The 12,221-nt window shown below is 44.7% G+C and overlaps 1 protein-coding gene across 2 annotated transcripts; it reads right to left on the bottom strand.

Moving 5' to 3' along the window:
* Positions 1–681: 681 nt before the first annotated feature.
* Positions 682–12,116, bottom strand: crmp1 (collapsin response mediator protein 1). Of its 2 annotated transcripts, none has more exons than XM_076728181.1 (14): positions 11,340–12,116; positions 9,365–9,453; positions 8,948–9,132; positions 8,679–8,843; positions 8,054–8,115; positions 7,833–7,913; positions 6,849–6,917; positions 6,640–6,760; positions 6,340–6,496; positions 4,559–4,700; positions 4,298–4,468; positions 2,853–3,032; positions 2,143–2,308; positions 682–1,998 (listed from the first exon to the last, which is right to left on the bottom strand). In XM_076728181.1, the coding sequence occupies exons 1-14, from the start codon at positions 11,688–11,690 to the stop codon at positions 1,907–1,909; spliced, it is 2,031 nt and encodes a 676-aa protein (XP_076584296.1). In that variant the 5' UTR covers positions 11,691–12,116; the 3' UTR covers positions 682–1,906. The 2 variants fall into 2 exon arrangements, with proteins under 2 accessions (XP_076584296.1, XP_076584297.1); XM_076728182.1 differs by lacking the exon at positions 11,340–12,116 and adding an exon at positions 10,498–10,839.
* Between the last annotated feature and the right edge of the window lie 105 nt (positions 12,117–12,221).

The following is a 12,221-nucleotide window of genomic DNA, read 5'->3' as shown; positions in this document are numbered from 1 at the left end:
CTGTGTGAGTAAAACACTTCCCTCATTTACCACTTCAATGAAACCTTATATCACCCCAGTAAGTGCATTTAGAGGTTGGCTTTGCACGCTCAGGACGCCCTCTGCTGACCTTTCCCATACTCTCAGAGATACACTGAACAGATTCCAGATTTCTCTTTTTAATCATGTGTGCGCTTCCTTCTTTAGCAGGTGAACTTCATCGTCTGTTTCCACTTCCATTTCAGCTTCATGCTATTCGTTGTCTCTCCCTGTTGGTGGTCCACACTCCCTGTTTACCATTCATTTATTTTAAGTGTGTTTGCCTCGTCTCTGACACTAAAGAAAATCTAATGCCACAAAATTAATACAAGAGTTATTTTATTGGAATGGAATTAATTGGAAGTGAAACTCTGTTTTATGCAACCATCACATGATTGCATCTCACCTGGATGGGTGCATCAAAGTTCCCTTTGACATGGTTTTGTTTGTTTGTTTGTTTGTTTGTTTGTTTGTTTGTTTGTTTGTTTGAACTCATATTGTCTTCACTAAAGCCATTGCAATCCAACCTGTACAGTTTTTGTGGCAGAATTCAGAAAATTCTGCAAACATGAGCATGAGAAAGGACCTGAAGTGTCTGGATCACAATTATAGTCGCAGTCATGTTACATTGGTGTTAAACTCTCAGGAATGTTTGTTTGACCATCATTTTTGACAACAGTCAAGTCTTTATTGATCATTAGTGGTTCCATTGGAGACACCAGACGACAGCAACAAAACAGAGCAGCATAGAAACACTAAATGTACCAAGAAAAACATCCAGAATCAATCAAATGAAATAAAAACAGCTTCAAAAGATTCTCAGTGACATTTTAAAGAGCGGTGGGGGGAGCTGAAGCCCTTTTACAGCAGTGAGTTGAGCATGTCATCACAACAAAGATCTATCTCTGGCATTAGTGATTGGCAGAAAACTATCACACACATTTCAAAGTACTTACTGTGGAACTCTATTATGGAGTTACAACAACCTAGAAACTTTGCAGTTCACGGCTGTTTTGTATTTGTTTCATCTACTTTCACACTTTATATGAGAGTATTGACACATTTGCATATAATATCTGACGGTGGAGAGGAAGTTGCATCGCTTGCACTGAAGTTCACAGTCATGTTAAAATGAATGAATGTGTTTTGAACCCAGTAACAGCTGGCTCTATCCACAGTGAATGTCATTATGTGTTCAAAGCAAACATTTACCAGTATAAGAATATGTTTGTACAGTTGAATACAAATGTGCCTTGTGTACAATTTTAAGTGTTCCTCCATTGTAACAATAAACCACAAGAAGTGCAACATCTAAAGACGTGTCCATGCAATATGTAGAACTGATCCACTTGAGCCACACTGAAACAAATATTGCCAGGATGTTGACAAACAGATGCAGGAGAAATCTGTTATTTCTTCAGCCGTCCACCAGATGGGTGGAAAGGAGCACCATGTCTGAGCAGACCCACACAGTAAGACGTGGGATGTGAGGAAGAATAAGGAGGAAGTCATGCTCACGGGAAAGGAGATAACAACATTATGACATAACACTGGGGTCACATTTGGGTGCTTTGGAGGGGGTCCAACACTGGATCTGTGTGTGTGTGTGAGTGCCCTGATTGTGAGTCTGTGAGTGTCTCATATTTTTGAATGACTTGGTTGATTGTAATTCACACTCTTTGATTGGAAGTGTTAATGTGCTTCTTCTCTGCGACTCAAGGCAAACTGATGAAAATCATAACGGTCAAAAAAAGAGCGTGTCACCATTGTACCAAAAAATACAAAGGTATTCATTCGTACCACTGTGCTCACACTCTCAGTCATACGTACACACTCACACACACTCAAGAGGTGAAAGCCCACAGCAACCACGCTCAGTGCACAGCGTTCAACCAAGGCTGGTGATGTTGGAGCGACCACCGGGGGGTGCTACAATGCGGTGGCCAGACCGACGAGGGACGTTGTCATCAATCTGTGCCCCTGGGAAATGAATGAAAATTAAAATATTCACTTTATTTAATCAAATATTAGAAATCTGTTTAATTCAGAACCTCTTCAGCATACATAAAATGCAGTGCAATGAATTTATTTTAAAACTTAGATAAAATATGTCATTTCTGTTACCTGACAGGCTGAAGTTGGACTGGTGGAGATTGCGTATTGGTGGCGGTTGGTGAGAGGTGGGTGAAGTTTTGGCTGACGGAGCAGGAGTAATATATTTGGGGGTCACGACCACATCGTACACAGGGCCGTCATACATGCCACGAGTGACACCCTGCTTGCCTTTCACCTGGACAGAAAACACAGAGAGACATGAACACAAAGCTCAGCTATAAGCCTATGCTCTGAAACCTGCCATTCATCATAACACAGTATATTTTGTGTAGTTTATTTATTTCCAGTGTTGGTTATGCCTGGCAAAGTCTGATGTTGTTTTGGTAACTCCTTATATTAAGGTACACATATTCACCAGTTACTAGTTGCTTATTAGCATTCATGCAAGTAGCATATTGGCTCTTCATTGGTCATTATGAAGCAGTTATTAATGCCTGACTCTGCATGACTCTACAACCAGTAGGCCATTAACTCAGACTTGTCCCTCTTAACTGCTGCTTATTGATAGTAAGTAAGGAAGTTACTGTACATGAATTATGATCTTAATAACTCATCCATAACCCTTAATAATCCTAACTCCAGAATGAGGCATTAATGAGGGCTTTATATTGACTAATACAACCATCACTGGATGTTGATGCCCCGAATAATCTTTAAACAGAAAATATTTTTAAATGTCAGATTGCAGAAATGTCTTCAAAATCGTCTGTGCACTGTACCTGGTTCCTGAACTTAACACGCTGGTAGGCGTGGTCTGGGAAGTGCTTGCGAGGAATAAATCGGCCGGTACCCTGCTGAACCTGCAGCTTGCCATCCTCATAAACCACCTGACCTTGACTCAACACCAGCGCAGGACCCCCGCGGCACTCCAGACCCTCAAAGATGTTGTATTCTGAAGCCTGTGTGCAGAGAGATAACACATACAAGACAAAGAATGTGGAAAAAGGGAATTAAAGCAGGTCAACAAGGGAGAGCTCTTACATGTCCCACAACCATTTCAAACACTGATACCCTACACTGTCTGGTCCCACTGTGCTATTTCAGCATGCATTGTATCAGAGGGCTTAATACATGCAGTAAAATGCAGCAGTTGAGAGGATGGGGGATGAATAAGTGAGAGGCTCAGGGCATTTAGGAGGCTCGACAGTGTGAATACAGGGGGATGGGTAGAAAGATGGCAGCACAGAATGGGTGAGGGGTGAAGGGGGATTATAACCTAAAGCCGGCACCAGTCTGGATTTGGGTCTTTGAGAGAGGCAGAGCAGACAGAATACATTACCCACTGTCTAATATCTTTCACTGTATTGTGTCACATTGCTCGAGGCAAATCTTCACCTCTGAGGCCGTCCTGCTGAGTTTAAATTCATCTCTGTGTCGTGAAATCTAAAAGGTTGAATCACTGGAATTACAAAAAAGACGGCATATTTTCTCACTTACCTCTTGGGAAATCTGCATATAGCTATGATTTAATTCCTTTAGGATTTGAAATACTCTTCACTGAGACTGCTGATGCCACCCCGATACAAAGGGGGTGAATTGGCAATCAAAGGATTAAAACAACAATGCTCAGATAAAACCGCAGTCCACACCATGAAAAGGCTTCACTGGAACTACTTTCTCTTGAGGAAATGTCAGTATTTTAACTGGAAATGGAGTAAAGCTGTCAATAAAATGTCAGTCATCTCCTCAGCTGTTGGTGGCAAAAAAAAAAAAAATCTTTTATGCTTTAGAATTTCTTTAAACACACTATACAACCTCAACAACCAGTGGTTTTGTATGCAATGTAACGCATGTATTGTATTATTCTGATACTACCACACCAACTCAATATGGCATCATACCACTCACAGTCATGCCTGGCTTGACTGAGTATCATATTCCAACTTAAAAGTACATTTGAGGTTTCTCGTCACCTCCTGTGAGCTTTCTCTTGGTTTTTATCCTATTTCACAGTCTACCATCACCCTTATGAAACCCTCTCTCCCACAGCATTTCTCCAGCTTCCTGTCCTTTCATGTGCTTCTGCTCCCCAACCTGATGCAGTGTTTGAATTCAGTTTAGCTGTCAGACCATTACCTTGTGACTCTTTGTATTCAATTCAACAATTTATCCATCCTCCCTTCTCATTTCTCTTTGCCTCTCCCCTGTTTTCTTTTGTTCTCACCGACTGCTGGAGTTTGGCACTGATGGTTTTGACGCTGTCGGGGTCCCAGATGACGATGTCAGCGTCGGAGCCCACCGCTATCCGGCCTTTGCGTGGGTACAGGTTGAAGATTTTAGCAGCGTTGGTAGATGTGACTGCCACAAACTGGTTTTCATCCATCTTCCCCATGGCCTAAAAGACAGAGAAGTGGATGTTTAGAGTGCTAGAGTAAACTTCCACTCAGAGCGACGTAAAGGACACACACACGTCCTCATTGCTCACCACAGCCTTGTCCCAGACAAAACCCATTCTCTCCTCCACTCCGTTGGTTCCTTCTGGGATCAGGGTGAAGTCATCTTTACCAATTGCTTTCTGGGAAGTGCTGTACGTGCAGTGAGCACTGCCCACCACCTGGAGGTCCCCACTGTATCAATAAAATCATATGAAATCATGGGAATACCATTAATACTTCAATGATCAACATATCAAATGTTACATTTTTCCCTTTCAAGTTTTGAAATTGCTTGAACTGTTGAATACATGCTCAATCTTTGCACTAAGAGGATCAGTTAAAGGACATGTGGCTGCAAAAATTAGCTGAAGACAAGGTTGGCGTTCAAGCAAAGATGATAAACGCAAAGACAGACACTCCTACTATGAGCCACCAGGTGTCCTCATTGAGCATGTGAGTTAAAGCACAAGTCATGTAGCAGCTGGGGGGCAGAAAAACCAGCCAGCTAAACCAGTCAGAATGGTGCAACGCAGCTGCAATGCCAGTCCCTAAAGCCTTAACTAGATCACATCACAAAGATCCACTGCGTTATCGAAAAGTGAACACATATACTCACTTTACCCCTGAATACACAAGAGGATGAATCTGGCATGATGAAGACCTATCATGAACATAATTTCTCCTCTCAGGCCTTTTGTTCATGTGTTACATTGATTACTTCATGATAGCGAGTTGTGGGATCATTGCTCCAGTGTCATGAGAGTGCTCATTATGGAAATAATGGGCCTCCCTGAAAAGTGAGGAAAAGAGTTGTTCTTTTGTTCACGTGTCTGAAAAAGAGCCTAAAAATACACCCCGTCACTTCAGCAGGAGCTCAAACACAACAGCAGTATCACACCACCCGTGTGACAGCACGGACCCGCCCTGAGAAGCTGGAGTTGTAGACGAAGGGTGGAGGAGGAATGAGGAGGAGGAGGAGGAAGGCAGTTGGTAGCCAAGGCAACAGATGATGAAGGATTCTCGTTCCTGTGCTATTTATGGAATCGGGGACAGTCAAAAACTGTACAGCAGCATGTTCTGTGCATTGTGTGTGTGAGAGGCTGTGTGGGTTTGAAGTGAGGACTGAGGGCGGTTTGGTCAGGGGCACTTCATCCCTCTCTGTGATACTCATGAATTACAACTTAACGTACTATTATTAATGTGTTTTACACACTCAAACAGCTAAACTGGCTTGGAAATGATTACACAGTCTTTTATCCATGATGAAGTCTCTTCTTCTCCTCATGCATACACCTTCATCTCCTCTCCACCTGGTTTTCTCTCTTACTGAAGCTGGTCTGACACTGTGCGTTGCGCTTGTTTGTGGCATGAATACCAAACTAATGCCAAAGGGCAAACAGTGAGAGTTGGATCCTTGGTGCCTCCTTTGGTGTCATCAAGCTGATTTGCATTTCACTTTCAGCAGAGGTTATTGCTAAATTAAGCACTTAGTCTGCCCTCACTCTGCATTAATTAGAAAAGTTTCCTCTTTTCCAATGTTCATGAAATAAACTGTAGTCTACATATTTTTCAGTCTTCTCAGAGCATTATCATCACAGTCTTGCATTATAGGAGACTTTAGTGCATTTGCTTAGTTTACATCCTGGTCATTGCTGGTCTGCTCACTCTGCTAGCCCTGCCTCAAGACCCACCTGCTGCCACAGTATTTAAGCACCAGCGGTTTTTTTTATATGCCTCAGGTTCATAGCCTCCATCTTTGCTGTTACCACTAGTAACAACAGGTGTTGTCAAATCAACCAGAACTGAAATCTTTTGAGACTTTAAGACATACCAAGCCAGAAGCGTGTGGAGGTGGTCTGGGGTCGTGGGGTCAGGACTCAACGGTGGAGAGGTCACATAAGCGGCTGCTTTGGCCCAGTTCTTGCTCCAATAGTGAGAACCATCAGTGGCCAGGCTTGCTGTAATTGGTTCCCCAAAAACTACAGAACCTGGATGGGTAGATAGTGAGACAGTGAAGGTCAGGATGTGCCAAGAAAAACATTAGAAGAGTCGTTCAGAAAGTATCCGAGACATGAAATGATTGAGAGCCTGCACAGTAAAAGAAATGGAGTGAAAAGATAGAGAGGCTGACCTTTCCTACGGGCCTGGGTGATGGTGTCGGCTGCACTCTTGCTCATCACCTTGGTGATGTAGACAGGGCAGTTCACACGGTTGCCAAGCGTGATGGCACGGAACACCGCCTCAGCCTCCAGCTGCATTGACAGGAAGTTAAAAAAACATTAAAACCCATGGATGGATGGATGGATGATTGATAATGGAGTATATGAAAAATGATATCACCTCTTCAGGGCGACTCAGAGGATGGCCTTCAGGTCCAGTGATTCCCATTCCCAGGATTTTTCTCTGTTCCTAACACATAAATGAGAAGAGTTAGCGTCATACCCGCTTCAATAACTGGCAGCATCACACACAGTACTTGTCAAATCATGTTTTACCCACAAGATTCACATTTTAGTGCCTTTGCTGGTATCTCATGGCTGTAAAATGAAAATCTCATGGTCTGTCATGCTATCAAAGAAAACAAAGCGAGCATTGTAATCCTAAAAAGCCCTGTTGTTGTGCTTGTGACAGCGCTGTCTGGAGAATAGCAAAATTTGGATGAAAACCAGACCCCCACCCCCTTACTGTTTTCATTTACTTTTATTTTTTTTGTTTCATTGGTTGTTATCAATGGTGTTGCTGCTTCTGAAGGTATTTCATCACCCATCTCCTTAATCTATGACAGTTAGGTTAACAAGTATGTCATTGTAATTCATCACCACTCTCATTATCATTCTCTCCTCATTTATCTTCAGATTGGTTTTTGCTATAATTGTGCCCTTAATGAGGACCGTCACCTCCATGACCACGACTACCACTTTTGATCACTGCTGTCAGCATTATCAGCACCTTCACCCTCACCATCTTAATCACAGTTACGTCATCATCATTAGTGTAATAATGGTCAACAGCAATGGTGGCCCGTAATAAAACTGTCATACCCAGCAGCAGCATTAATCCTCTCTTACTCTGTCTCTATGAAAGCTGGGGAGTTATGTAACAAGACTATCTCTCAACTGCAGTGGAGGTTGCAGAGGACTATTAAGGTAAAAGATTGGTTGTGATTAAGTTCAGCCGTGATATGTTGTCCATAGTTTCACCACAGTAAACGGCTGCTTCTGCAGGCTGAGTAAAGACACGGAGAGGTTGTGATGGTGTTACAAGAAGTATGGGGTGCCAGCTGCCACTGAGAGACAAAAATAGAGGATGTTATGTCGTGATTACCTGTGCAATCAGGTCTCCATTCTCAGCATGAACTAACACCACAGCACCCAGCTGCTTCAGGAAGGAGAAAGCCTCATACAGCTGAGGGAGGGATGAGTCCAAAGAGCAAAAAAACACATTAATAATGAAAGGAAAGAGTCACAGATTCACACGAAGAAATGAGTAATTAGTGTGTTTGTTTCATGTTAATGATTAGTGCAATTAGTGACAATGAAATTTACCTCAGAGTCTGACATCTGGTACACGCCCTTATACGCCATATACACTTGGAAGGAGTTGATACCTGACAACAGTATAAATGATGCATGTATTCATGACAAGGAGGTAATAAAAGGGAAGTCTGCAGCAAGGATTAAAAAGACAAACTGTGTGAGCGCAGCCAAAATAACCTATCCTAAAATGCATTAAATAAAAATCAAGATGAAGGGCAAACTTCAAGTTGCAAAATACACAATCTCATCTACAACCTCGTCTGTAGAGCATTTTTATGTTGAGCATCTGAGCCAAGAACTACAACTTCATTTCTGAAAGAAAATTAGTCACACAGGCCTTGGCTTCATTTTTGCATTATGCTTGAGCTTCCCCAAAAGAAAAGTAATTTTTTACTTAGGAAAGATTACAAGCAAAATTCATACACTGCCACCATGACAGCACCGTAATGAGGACAATGGATTTCCACTGTGACTTCACTATAAGAGGATTCAACATTGGGCCAAATTCTTTCTAAATCTGTCCCTATTGTTTTTGTGAAATGGGTCCAAAGTAGGGATGAACATGGATTGAAACAAGAACTACAGCAATGACCACAGCTCTGAAATGTTGGGGAATCACTAGAAGCTGACGTACCTTTCTCATGCACCAGCAGCTCCAACTCATCTTTAACACTCTCATTCCACTGGGGGATGTCCACGTGCAGGGAGTAATCGCAACATGCCTTCTTATCTGCAGCCTCCTGCCAGCATTCAAACGCCTCCAACAGACTGTCTCCAGGCTGGGGGGTCACATGGTCAACTGAAAGGTGAGACGGGTCAAAGGTTAAGATGGAACGAGTGCAACCCATATTTTGAATCAAATCATTCAATCATTACAGCATGTACTGCGGCATCCACACTCACTGATCATGGTGGTGCCCCCTGCAAGTGCAGCCTTGGTGCCCTGGAAGAAATCATCAGCAGGCGTTGTGCCAAGGTAAGGCTTCATCAGGCAGGTGTTGACATCTATCCCCCCTGGTATCACCATGCGGCCATTAGCCTCGATCACCTTGACACCCCCGGGTACAACCAGATTCTCACCCACCTGCCTGCCAAGGGTCAGATGCATGTGTGACAAAGGCGTGGGTGAAAGAGAGAAAGACAGCAGGAATGATAAGGTGCAGAGACGACGGGAAACAGCACAGGAAAAAATATGGGTATGGATGAGGAGATGGAAGAGAGCATAAAGGAGTTAAATCATTATCAGATGCAAGCTATTCAGAATACTACTAAACAAATCTCTATTTTCATGCCTCTGCAGTTATTTGACATAATACGCACTTGATGAGCCCATCTTCAATGTAGACATCAGCATAGAGAGACTGGTCATCATTGACCACACGCCCTCCTTTGATCAACAGCCTTTCACTCTGCAGGGGAGAAGTACAGAGAGAGGGGGGAGAGTGGGAGGGAGGGAGAGAGGGAGAGGGAGAGGGGTACAAGAGGGGTTGAATTCAATCCTGACATTTTGATATATTGCACAATCAGTTATGTAATCTGGGACTTTAAAACAATATTATGACACAGTGCAGCGGATGAGGGTGGAGAAGAAATGCACAACCACCCAAATACTGTGCATGGGTGGGGTCTCACATCCGCTAATATTACTGCTGTTTTGCCTTCCTCTTTCATTTGCATTAATTATATGTATAATGAGATTATAAACACAATTAGATACTGCAAGGTGTTGAACAAGTACAAGCAGACGACCATGCATCCACACCCTCTACCACCATGGAGGTTGCCTGGCAACAGCATTTGGAAGATGTTACGTCTCCATGGTAACCAGTGATCACCCATGGTTCAGCTGACAGCCTTGCTGAATCCTCAGCATCTTTAGCCAGTGAGGTTGCTCACAAAAGGAAAAATGTGAACACAGGCTGGTGCGTTATTTTCTGTCCCCACAGTGAAATTGAGTGCTTCGTTATGTTCACTGTACTGAAAGCTGCCTTTGGATTCAATTAGTTTTCACTTTTACTCTTGAACGACAGAGGAGACTTTCTGCAGAGTGCATGCTTTAGCTGAAAAAAGATGCATATTTGCACAAATCCAGTCTCACACCTTTGTGTTTTTTTTTGTTTTTTTTTTTTCATGCAAGTCATTGTTTGGCGTGCGAGTCCAGGGTCGACCGTCACGCCAACCGAGTTAATCCCTCTGACAGGCGGCGAGATTACACAACACTGTGCAAGCAGTGTGAGAATAATAGACGCTCGATTTGACACACAGACACTGACAACTGTCACCTGTTCGTCTTGGGTTTGCTGTTACACCCAGCAGAAACTGTAGAGGGGCCTTCTGCTCGTTGCCGCCCCACTAAGAATTTAATCCCTTCTCTGCCGGCACTGGCGGCAGGGATTTGCATACCAGCGGAGAGCTTCTCCGGCCAACGCCGCTGACCAGGCCGGGTCACCTACCGTCAGATGGGGGATGCTGTTCTTCCCCTGGTAGCTGGTCCCAGACATGCTCTCTCCGTCGCTCTGCCCCCGGGAGGTCAACTCAGAAGCGGGTTGCACTGACTCCGGCGCCCTGCGCTGCGCTCTGTGCCCCTTTGTCTCCCCCAGATATTAGTGTTTCCTTGAGTGTGAGAGGGAGAGCGATGAATCCGCCGCCGTACGGCTGCGTAAGGATGCGTGGAGCGCGCACTGTAAAAGACAGGTGACGATCCTGTGCGTGCGCGTGCGTGCGGAAAGCGCGTGTCTGCCAGCGTCACGGCCACGAGAAAGACGAAGCACCCCACTTTACCCGCGCGCGCACACAAACAGCTCACGTGAGAGCACGAAAACAATTGACTGTCGCTGTCCAGTTAAGCACCACAGGCGAAGTCGAGCGTCATTGTGTCGACGGGCTTGTTGCATTTGCATATTTTTGGAGAATATAGTTCGAGCTGCGCCGAGACGCAAACCAAAATGGCCAAACTGCAATGCAGCACGAAAGTTCATCATTTATGCAGACTGAGGCATTTATCTCTGATCAAAAACTCCTGAGGGAAATAAATAAGGCGACACGTCTGGCCATCACAACACCTTTTGCCTACTAAAAACAAATGATGCACAGCAGCCATTCATGTATTCTGTCTTTGTTCTTTCTCTAAGTAGGCCAATTGTTTTCCACCAGCTGTAGTCTATATTTTGTTACTGCGCTTTGTGTGTACATTATTTTTTTAATCAGGAAGCCTGACACAGACATCAGAATCTCAGCCAAAAAGACAGACAGACAGACAGAGAAAGAAAAAGCCAAGGAGTAAAATGGTCAGTACCTTCCCATCTGGGCTCTCCTTCCCGGATGAATATCTGATCTCAACACCGGGGCGTCCGTCGTCTGTCTCCCCGGGAGAGTTGGTGAGTGACCCTTCCCGGGCCTCGCTGGTCGTCTTCCCGATGGGGTCACCTGTGTCCAGGAGCCTCTCCCGGCTCCCGCTTCTCGGGGTGCGGCTCCCTTTCCTCCCCACCGCGTAGTTATCGAAGTCTATGGTCTTGCTTTCGAACGCCCCCTCCACGGAGCTGAACATCCCGAAGCTTTTCCTCTGGTTTGGACCGGTGCTGATCGGTCCCGCCAGGTAGACCGGCAGCTCATCTTCCCGGTTCCACTGCCTTCTGCAGTCGGACATTGCGGCTTCTACGGGAGACTTCCCCCAAATCTGAAACGATGGAGACAGGAGCCTGGTTTGTTTTACGTCTAACCGGGTCACAGACAGCCCCGCCTCTCAAGCGCGCTCCGTGAACCGTGAAAAGATGCTCTCTCCGGGCTGCCGGAGAATGCTGCCCCTCCAGGAGAGCACACACACATAAACAAGTGAGGTGATGCAGTGCTCCAGTTTTAATAGGAGGAGTGTTAGTGTGAACTAGTTTGAAGAGCCTAGATAGTGACCAGACGTTCAAACATACGCGCAAAAAAAAAGCAGAACAAGTCTCTCGACCACCCCCCCCACCCCCCTTCCCTTTGATGCGGGTGGGGGTTGTGCGCGAGCGGGTCACACCATCAGCGGATTAAACCAGCATGTGTCATCTTTTAACCCACATCTGGAGGCATAGACAGGTTGTTAAATGGTGACCTCAGAGTTAGCTCTGTTGTCATATGGGGGTCGGGCCACTGCAAGACACATGACGCGAATGAGTGCAACCTGCAGGTGAGGCTCCTG

Source organism: Chaetodon auriga, chromosome 4 (genome assembly GCF_051107435.1).
Source record: "Chaetodon auriga isolate fChaAug3 chromosome 4, fChaAug3.hap1, whole genome shotgun sequence".
Lineage (NCBI taxonomy): Eukaryota > Metazoa > Chordata > Actinopteri > Chaetodontiformes > Chaetodontidae > Chaetodon > Chaetodon auriga.
The sequence above is the reverse complement of the archived record's forward strand: the minus strand, read 5'-3'. Positions and strand labels throughout refer to the sequence as shown.

Excerpts from the sequence above, each read along its gene's own strand:
- crmp1 (XM_076728181.1), bottom strand. The coding sequence starts at position 11,690 with ATGTCCGACTGCAGAAGGCAGTGGAACCGGGAAGATGAGCTGCCGGTC. Across the intron at positions 9,133-9,364 it reads ATTGAAGATGGGCTCATCAA|GCAGGTGGGTGAGAATCTGG; the intron begins GTGCGTATTATG and ends GACCCTTGGCAG. Across the intron at positions 4,701-6,339 it reads CTCCACACGCTTCTGGCTTG|TGGGGACCTCCAGGTGGTGG; the intron begins GTATGTCTTAAA and ends TTATTGATACAG.